The 10,967-nt window shown below is 33.8% G+C and overlaps 1 protein-coding gene across 1 annotated transcript in view; it reads left to right on the top strand.

The window, feature by feature from the left end:
- The first annotated feature begins 10,367 nt into the window (after positions 1-10,367).
- LOC141509321 (olfactory receptor 7A5-like) overlaps positions 10,368-10,967 on the top strand; it is a 1,858-nt gene continuing 1,258 nt past the window's right edge. The window contains exon 1 of the mRNA XM_074218774.1: positions 10,368-10,960. Within this exon, the coding sequence (XP_074074875.1) occupies positions 10,368-10,960 (593 nt within the window). The remainder of the gene's footprint in view (positions 10,961-10,967) is intronic.

A 10,967-nucleotide genomic window follows, 5' to 3' on the forward strand; every position in this document is an offset into this window, starting at 1 on the left:
GAGACAGGCAGGATGAGGGAATAAAGGGAACTAACAGAAGGAAGGAAAAAAGGTAAAAAAGGGAACGGGGAAGGAAAGGAGAAAAGGTGGATATGGGAGGGCAAAGGTCGGGGTATTCAGAAACAAAATACTGGGGAATATGGTATCAAAAGGGGGAAAGTACAAACAGAGGGAAGATAGCATGGAGGGCAATAAAATGATTTAAAAACAATACCTCCTTAAAAAGGGGGAAAGTAAATAGATTGAATGGGTTAAATTTCATTACATTAAGAGCTATAAAGGACCTATTCCAACAGAGGGAAGTGAGGAGATGAGAACTGCCTGAATCTTACTCTCATCAGATTTGTTTTAAAGTGAACATACACACACTCAGTTAAGTTAAGAAACTTATCTTATCTTACAAATATTAAAAGAGGAAAGAGGAAAACAGGGAGGGGCTGGGAAAAGGGGAACTAACAGAAGGAAGGGAAGGAAGAAGGGGTAAAAGGAAAGGGGAAAAGGGAGGGGTTGGATATAAGATGGCAAACACACTGAAGATGGTGCTATTCAGAAACAAAATAATGGCAAATGTGAATAAAAGACAAAAACTTAAAAATTATAACTTTGAATGGGATGCACTCTCCCTTAAAACATACACCAATAGTAGAGTGGATTAAAAAACTGAATCCTACAATATTCCGCTTACAAGAAACTCATTTGAAGCAGAGAGATACATATAGAGTAAAGGTAAAAGGTTGAAGTAAAATATGCTTCAGCTGAAGTGAAAAAAACAGGGGTAGCAATCCTTATTTTAGACAAAACAGCTGCAAAAGAAGATAGCATTAAAAGAGATAAGGAAGGAAATGATACCCTCCATATAGACAATAAAGTTATTTCAATACTGAATATATATGCACCTATTTTGATAGCATCCAAATTCTTAGAGGAGAAGCTGAAAAAACTACAGGAAGACATAGACAGCAGAACTCTACTAGTGGGAAGCCTCAACCTCCCACTCTCAGATTTAGATAAATCCAAACAAAAAAATGCAAAAGAAGGAAGATAAGGAGGTAAATAGATTGTTAGAAAAACCTAGATATAATAGACTTATGGAGGAAATTGAATGGGGATAGAAAGGAATATACCTTTCTTTTTTTATCTGCAGTACATTGGGCTTACAGAAAATTGACCACATAGTAGGGCATGAAAACCTAATAATGAATTGCAGAAAGGGAGAAATACTTAATACTTCTTTCTCAGATCATAATGCAATAACATCATATGCAATATTGGACCAGGGAGTTATTGAACCAGAAATAATTGGAAACTGAATAACCTCATTTTAAAAAAATTAGTGAATCAAACAACAAATTATAGAAAGAATTAAATATTTTATGCTAGATAATGACAATAATGAAACAACATACCAAAACCTATGGTATTCACTCAAAGCAGCTGTCAGGGGATATATTATATATTTAAATGCTTACATGAATGAATTAGAGAAAGAAGAAATCAATGAACTAAATAAGCAACTAAAAAAATTAGAGGAATAACAAATTAAAAATTGCCAATGAAACACCAAATTAGAAACCTTAAAAAATAAAGGAAAAATTAATAAAATCAAAGAAAAAACTATTGAATTAATAAATAAAGCCAAGAGTTGGCATTATGAAAAAAATCCCAAAATTGATAAAGCTCTAGTCAAGTTGATTTAAAAAAAGAAAGAAGAAAACCAAATTGCTAGTATCATAAATTAAAAAGGTGAATTTACAACCAGAGGAGAAAATTAAAGTAATAATACAGAATTATTTTGCCTAACTCTATGCCAATAAATTTGACAATGTCAGTGAAATGGACAGATATTTACAAAAATCTAAGTTGCGGAGGTTAAATGAAGAGGTTATTAAACACCTAAAAAACACTATCTGAGAAGAATAAATTCAACAAGCCATCATTGAACTATATAAGAAAAAATCTCCACAGCCTGAAGTTTACACAAGTGAATTCTACCAAACATTTATTGAACACTTTGTTCCAATTCTATATAAACTCTTTGGAAAAATAAAGGAAGACACTACTCTGTCTAACTCTTTTTATGACACCAATATGATGTGAATACCTAAACCAGGAAGCGTTGAAACAGAGAAAGTCAATTATAGACCTATCTCCCTGATGAATATAGATGCAAAAATTTTAAATAAAATCTTAGCAAAATGATTACAACAAGTTATCACTAGGATAATACATTATGACTAAGTAGGATTTATCCCAGGATTGCAGGGTTGGTTCAATATGAGAAAAACTGTTAATATAATCAATTATATCAATAACAAACCTATCAGAAATCATATAATTATATCAATAGATGTTGTAAAAGCTTTTGACAAAATACAGCACCCATTCCTACTAAAAACACAAAAGAGTGTAGGAATGAATAGACTGTTTCTTAGAATAATAACCTGTATCTATTTGAAACCATGAACAACCTTTATATTTAATGGGGAGAGGCTAGAGGCATTCCCAATAATATCAGGGGTGAACCAAGGATGCCCATTATCACCACTATTATTGAATATCATATTAGAAATATTAGCTTCTTTAATAAGGGAAGAAAAAGAAATTGAAAAAAATTGGGAAGAAAGAGACAAAACTCTCACTCTTAGCAGATGACACGATGGTCTACCTAGAGAATTCCAAAAAACCATACAAAAAACTACTGGAAACAATTAGCAACATTAGCAAAGTAGCAGGATATAAAATAAACCCTCACAAATCTTTCAACTTCTCTATATATGACTAGCAATTTACAGCAGGAAGAGCTAGAAGGAGAAATCCCATTCAAAATAACCTCAGAAAATCTAAAATACCCAATAGTCTATTTGGCAAGCCAGAGTCAGAAAATTTTGGAAACAATTGCAAAACATTTCTCACAGAAATAAAATCAGATTTAGATAACTGGACAAACATCAATTGCTCATGGAAAATTTGAGCTAATATTATAAAAATTACATTTCTACCAAGACTAAACTACCTGTTTCTTGGCCTAACAATAAAAATTCCAAAAGAATTAGGTTAATGAGTTAGAAACAGTGGTAAGTAAATTCATATGAAAAAACAAAAAGTCCAGAATATCCAGGGATTCAATGAAAAACATGCAAAAGAAGGTGGCTTAGCCCTACCAGTTCTAAAATTACTTTATAAAGCATCACTCATAAAAACTGTCTGGTGTTAACTAAGAAATAAAGTGGTAGATCAATCAGTGGAATAGACTAATGTCATTAGCAAAAAAAAATTATAGTAATATGCTATTTGATAAACCCAAAGAGTCCAGTTATTGGCATAAAAACTCTCTCTTCAATAAAAACTATTGGGAAAATTGGAACTTAGTATGGAAGAAACTTAGATTACAACAACACCTCACACCCTATAACAAAATAAGATCCAAATGGATACAGGATTTAGACATAAAAAAACCATATTATAAGCAAACTAGAAGATCAAGGAGTAGTTCACCTGTCAGACCTATGGAAAGGCAAACAGTTTATAACTAAGGAAAACATGGAGAACGTCACTAAAAATAAACTAGATGATTTGGATTATATTAAATTAAAAAGCTTTTATACAGAAAAAAAATTGTAACCAAGATAAAAAGAAATGTAGTAAACTGGGAAACAACCTTTAAAACTAGTATTTCTGACAAAGGACTCATTTCTAAAATATACAGAGATTGAGTCAAATTTGAAAAAAGCCATTCCTTAATTGCCAAATGGTCAAAGGATAAGCAAACACAATTTACAACTGAGGAAATCAACGAAATACATAGTCATAAGAAAAATTGCTCTTAATCAGTACTTATTATAGTAATGCAAATTAAAGCATCTCTGAGGTACCACCTCTCACCTCTCAGATTGGCCAATATGAACAGAAAGGAAAATGATCATTGCTGGAAGGATTGTGGGAAATCTGGGACACCAATTCATTGGTGGAGGTGTGAATTCATCCAACCTTTCTGTAGAGCAGTCTGGAACTATGAGCAAATGGCAATAAAAATGTGTATACCCTTTGATCCTGCAATATGACTACTGGGATTATACTCTAAATAGATGATAAAAAAAGGTAAAAAGATTACTTGTACAAAAATATTCACAGGGGCCCTGTTTGTGTTGGCAAAGAAATGGAAATCAAGTAAATGTCTGTCAATTGGGGAATGGCTTAGCAAACTGTGGTATTTGTATGTCTTGGAACACTATTGTTCTATTAGAAACCAGGAGGGATGGGAATTCAGGGAATCCTGGAGGGATTTGCATGAACTGATGCTGAGTGAGATGAGCAGAACCAGAAGAACATTGTACAGTCTAACAGCAACATGAAGGTGCTGTTCAAACTTGATGAACTTGCTCATTCCATCAGTGCAACATTCAGGGACAATTTGGGGCTGTTTGTGATGGAGAATACCATCTGCATTCAGAGGAAGAACTGTGAAATTTGAACAAAGACCAAGGACTATTACCTTTAATTTAAAAAAAAAATTAAAATTGTTATTTTATTGTCTGATCTTGTCATCTATTTTACTTTGTTTCTTCGTTAAGGATTTCTCTCTCAACACATTCAATTTGGATCAATGTATACCATGTAAAAGATTGGCAAATTACCTTCTGTGGAGGGTAGGGGGAGGGAAATAAGATTAGAGAAAAAATTTATAACATTCAAAACAAATAAAATCTTTAAATAAAACCATCATTAAAAATGGAAAGATATGCTACTATATTCGTTAACCAACTCTATATGCTCTTTGGGTGCCACTGACATTTTGTTTCTTTTCAGTTATTAATAATACAATCTTCTAAATAAGCTGTACAGAATTTTCAAATTAATAATATAAATAAATAAATACATACATAACTCTATCCAGCAAGTTTCATTAGTTTATTTGAAGCATAATATTGAGTTACTAGCAAGATATTCATTCAATTTTTTATTTTTAGTTTTTGGAAGACAATGGGATTAAGGGACTTGCCTGAGGTATGTAATTATTACATATCTGAGAACAGATTTGAACTCAGGTACTCCTAACTCCAGGGCTAGTACTCTATTCTCTGCACCACCTCCAACCTCTAGTACTGATATAATTTTAAAGGACCTGTAAATGCTAGAATCACAAATTAAATTTAACTACATGAAATTTAATAAGAATACATATCAGGTTTTAGATTAGGTTTCACAAATTAATTTTATTTGTATGATGTGGGGAAGGCAATTTATAATGTACAAAGGAAATGATGACCAACTAAATGATGTGGGGATATTGCAATGTAGAAGAAATGCCTAGAAGAAAACTGACTTTTTTGAGTTTGAGATTTTCTCATGTGGAAGAGTAATTAGATTTATTCTACATGATCCCAAAAGAGAGAGTAAGAATAAAAAAAAAAGTTAATCTATGAAGTGAATGACTATGGTTCAGCAGAAGCAAACTTTTCTTTGCAATTACAACACTAGAATAACACAATGTGATTCCCTGAGAGGAGGTTTATTCTTTGTGGAAATGAAAATAGATTCATATTGACCTGGAAAACCTCTGAGGTCCTTTGTTGCTCAAGGTCCCCAGAGTTTTGGTAACTTCTCAGAAAAGTTGGCCAGCTCTCACTGTAAGGAAATTTGCTGCCAAAATTACCTGCCTCAGGGGAGAGTGGAGCAGGAATTGGAAATATGATTAATATTAAATGTCTAATGAAGAGTTTGTGGGATAGAATTCTTAGACAATAGAAATTTTAAATATCTTCCTTTCCTCCCCAAGACCATATCTCTGGTGTTTCTAACCAGGAGGGAATCAGATTGTTCCTCTGCCTGAAAATCTCCATTCTTTCTAGGATCCAGAGTTTCTGCCTTCCTGTTCTCTTTTCCAGTACTAGGATACAGTGAAGCAAGCCTACAACCCTGGTGATGTTCAGTAAGTGTTGGGAAAGCAGTGAGGAAAAGAGAAGCAGAGAAATAAGGGAAAAGAGAAGGAGTGAGTTGTTTCTCAGAAACTCAAAGAGACTCTCTCAAAGCTAACAAAGCTCAAGTCATGGCAGCATTCAGGTGAAAGATCAAGAAACCTTAATTCACTAAACAGTTTATTTGAAAATCTAGAGTCCATCTGAGGTCCAAGTATGAAAGGAAAACAAAGGAGAATAGAGTAAACCTTACACTTTGAGTCAGGTTCAAGTCTCATTTTTGCCATTGTTTGAAATTGTTTTAATGATATATATTTTGGTTGGGAAATGAAGATATACAATAGAGATTTAAATTCCCATATCAACTTCCTGATGCTCATTTGAAAGGCAAATGAGATCAATTTTGTGGGAATTTTGGTGACCTTAAAATCATTTTAAAAAGCTAAAATTTTTATTTTGGTCATAATAGAAGAACTATGACTCTATTCATGTCCAACCTAGCTACACCAATATAAACCAAACATCTAGCATGATCTTTCACCAGGAATAAATCTCAGATGTTCCAATGGGAAACCTAATGAAGTTAAAGGAATTATGTCCCTACTTCCAGATACAGATTACTGGGTTCTAAAAAGATCCTTTTAATACAAATTGTAGATATCTTCTATATTACCCGTATTTACAGATCTCTTAATATGCCTGTAGGTTTAGTGTTTCACTGCAATATGAGTTATCAATGCAATGTCTAAATATATTTCCCAGATTTTCTAAAAATCAGCATGGGCAGTTATTTCATTAGTAGATATCACTTCTTATATTCTCTACCTGCTATCCTAATGCAAATTCTATTGCTTTTGTCATCTCTTATCTACTGGATGCATTTGCTCTGCTTTCCTTTTCTCTCTCTGTTTCTGATAAGGCATAGATTAGATGATATGAAATTCAAATCCCATTATTTCTCATTCTATTATATTTATCTTCCCCCTTTTGAATTTTTAAGTCCTTTTCACCATTTATTTCTATCCCTTGTCCTCTACATTCTTAGACTTTTGCTGAGGGTGCTTATAAAAGAGAGAAAAATTAACAAAGCAAAAGTAACCAGCAGGTTTTCACTTGTAAAGTGATTAAGATGAACCAGATGCTTTTAATCTGTTAATTTAGTGGTTTAAAGTGAAGGATAGTGTGACCTAGAGACTGATCAATTGTCATTAATGACTGAGATAATCTGATCAAAGAATGTGGAGACAGTTGAGTTTTGGATATGGGAAAAAGAAAGAGATGGTCAAATAAAAGCTAGAAGATTTTTAAGGAACAGGTAACATCTGGCATGTAATATCATGATGTTCGAAGGGTGTTCTGTGTTCAGGTATTTGAAGGGTTGTGATGAAAAACATTAGATGATTATTGCTTTAACTCAGAGATCATGTGTAGAGAAAATGCATAGAAATTGTAAAAAAACAGCATTTTTATATGAATGAAGGAAAATCTTCCTAATAATTGCAGGAAAAGGAAGAAATGATACTGGATAGGAGAAATTTCATGAGGGTTCTGTGAAAGGAGAACAAAGTTCTATAACAAAAGGACTTTCACAAGCTGTGCTTTGTAACAAGCCCAAATTTGATGCTACTTTCACCTGGACATTCTCTGTAAGGAGTGTATATCACTGCCTTTTATATTTTTAGTAGGTGTGCATTATATTATACATACTGTTTGTACTATGGAAATCCATTGTTGTATCTTTTTAATTAATATCAACTCAAAATCAAGAGATGAAATACAATGGTAGAAGTTTAAAAGTTTATGAATGTTAGAATTTGAATTAGAAAAACTATGAATATTAGAAAGCCATCCCCTAAGCTCTCATGGCTACATCCTAGAAGGCTGAAGGGAAAATAGTTGTTGAACTCTATGCCCCCAGCTTGCTTTTGTGACTTTGGATTAGTGAGATAGCCCACAATATAGCCTACACATGTGGAAAACCGATGAGGGTCGTACAAGTGGATAATCCAAGTATGAATCACTAGAGACATTTTTCACCTTGGACTTGACAGTATTTCTAGGGCATTCTTTTCTCCTACTGACTTTCGATTCCATCATGTCTACTCTGGCTACTACTAACACCGACACCTGTAAAGTGAGGAAAAAAACTCTTTTTCTTTAACTCTCCAAGAATGCTCTACTTGGGGCTTTAATGTATCTCCTAATCATAGATGTGTTCAAGTGCTCCAACTTCTTCTGATTTGGTAGCTATCTGGAATGTCTGAAGGGTTAGCAAGAGAAAAGAATTATCTACTATAGCCTGAGAGGATATGGTAAAAAAAGGGACAAACTTAGATTTGATCCTGGGACACAAAGAAAGCAGTAAACTTCTTACAATTAGACCTTTCCAAATGCAGACTAGGTTCTATCAGGAAGTGGTAAGTTCTTCTCATAAGAGATCTTCCTGGAACAACTGGAAAAGGAATATTCACGTATTTAAAACTTATTCATCTCCTTCCTAGTCTTTCAGACTCAATGCATTTCAAAGTCATGAAATAGGTCCTGGGGCTTAATCACCATCAGTCATCATTCTCCATACTATTCTCCTTTTTCCCTTAGTGAGTTACTTCAGGGAATTCCATAATATTTTTTTTCCAAGAGCTCCAGTATGTCACTTTTTAATCTCCTCATGGCTGGGCATCTGAATCTCTAGGCTAGGCTACCATTGGTTTGAACTGGAATCTTCCCATCCCTAAGTATTAGAATTTGAATTCCTAGCTCTTAAGACAATGTGTGGCACATTATAAATGTTTAATAAATTCTTACTTGCTGTTTAATCATGTTGGAAGTGTTCAGTAGGTGCTTTCACTTTTGAGCTTATGGAATTCCCAGAAGAACATATTTTTCTAGAAACTCTCTTTTTTACTCAGATAATTGCTGATTTTTCCTTTAATATAAAGAATCCTCCAGATAGACCTCTAATTATTTGAAATTTTTAGCTCCACCTAAAAATTTTGGACCAGCTTCCTTTCTCTCTATTAAGATATTCCCATTTAATCCTGAACACATACTCCACCTCCATTTTTTTCATCATGGGTCAATAATTCACATTAAATAATGATGCATAATAGGGAACTAACAGAACATTCATCAGCTGGAATGGGTGTAGGATGTATAATTTCTATGCTATATGGGACAGGAAAATAGGATTGAGAACTGGAAGGTGTTATTGCCTTGAGATTGAAAACCCTTTTGAGGATGACAGAAAAGTTTCAAAGAGGTACCCTTTCATATAAAAAACCTTAGGCTATCACAGAGTAGCCTTGTCAAGACAGGATTTCCAAATAAGGGAAGGTTAATCCTATCTACTACCAGCTATATATAGTGACATAATTCATGAAAGTAGAAAAACACAGAAGCTTCACAGAATACCTTCTCCCTAAACAAAAGACAAATATTCTTTTGAAAATGATGAAGAGGATTCTAGTGGATTGTAAACTCACTACAAGTCAGCAGGGCTATGGCAGAGAAAATAAACTTTAAAAATGTACCAATATGAAGGAGATGATCATAGTTTGACCTCATCTGAAATTTTCTGTACTACAATTTAGAAAAAAAAATGATAATTTATAAAGGATGCAAGACAGAAGAAGTAGGATGGTGAAGGGACTAAGTAGAATCAGCTGAAGCAATTAGAATTACTTGATCTAAAGGAGAGAAATCATATGCACTATGAACTTACTCTCTTTACACATTTAAAGAAACTTTATGAAGGAGAGAAAAGGGATTTGTTCTCAATAGCTCAAAAAGTAGAAAGAGAGCTTTGGACATAAATTGAAAAGTTATATTTTAGCCGACCACAAATGGTAAAAGCAAACTCAAAATGCAATGGTTTATATAAGAAACCTAAGAATTTTCTTTTCAATGGAACTATTCAAATAAAAGTTAAGGTGTCACTGGCTAGGGATATTTTCCTTTCTAGACTTTTGTGAGATTGAGTTTTGCTGTATATGTCCTATAAGATCCTTTATATTTCTATATGAATTTATGATGTCAGTTGAAGACTTAAAAGGCCCAAATACTTTCATTCAGAACAAATAACTGTCCTCTCTCTCTCTGTGCAATTATCTGTGGGAATAATCTTGCTATGTCCATCGTATCTCTATTTTGATCCCTTTTGCTCGATAGTCTTTGATGTTTAATGTAAATCTCAGATGGCATTTTTGGACTTTCAGAAACAGAGTCAAGCTTAGAGAATATTAGTTCCAAATATTTTCTCTTTCAAAGAGTTGGGATGTAGAAAATGTGATAATCCAAGATCAAAAAGATAATGTTTGGCACAGACAGTAACAAGAAACAGAAATCCTGTCAGGCAAAAGAGAGTTAGAGTTTCCCTCTTTGATATACAAAGATAAAAAATATTTTCATCTCATGTCCCTATCATTTCTCTTTCTCAGAAGAAAAGCCAGTGCCATGGTACCAGAAAACCAAACACAATTCAGTGATTTTATCCTCCTCCTATTCTCTGAGAATCCAGATCAGGAAGGACTCCTCTTTGGGATGTTTCTGAGCATATATTTGGTCACAATAGTTGGAAACCTGTTCATCATGTTGGTGGTTGTCTCTGACTCTCATCTGCACACCCCCATGTACTTCTTACTTTCCAATTTGTCCTTTGTGGATACCTGTGTGGTGACCACCACAGTCCCAAAGATGTTGGAGAGCTTCAGGACACTAAACAAGGCCATTTCCTATGCTGACTGTCTTACCCAGATGTTCTTCTTCTCACTTTTTACTGGTTTGGATCATTTCCTCCTCACTGCTATGGCCTATGACCGTTTTGTGGCTATATGTCACCCTCTACGCTATGCAGTAATGATGAGCTCTTGGTTCTGTGGCTTGCTAGTGATATTGTCCTGGTCAATGGCATTTCTAAATGCCTTTCTTCACAGTCTAATGGTAACACGTCTCTCCTTTTGTACCAAAAATCAAATTCATCACTTCTTCTGTGATCTTCCTGAGATTATGAAGCTTTCTTGTTCTGACACTCTCATAAATTATATCGTGTATTTT

This window comes from Macrotis lagotis, chromosome 1 (genome assembly GCF_037893015.1).
Source record: "Macrotis lagotis isolate mMagLag1 chromosome 1, bilby.v1.9.chrom.fasta, whole genome shotgun sequence".
Lineage (NCBI taxonomy): Eukaryota > Metazoa > Chordata > Mammalia > Peramelemorphia > Peramelidae > Macrotis > Macrotis lagotis.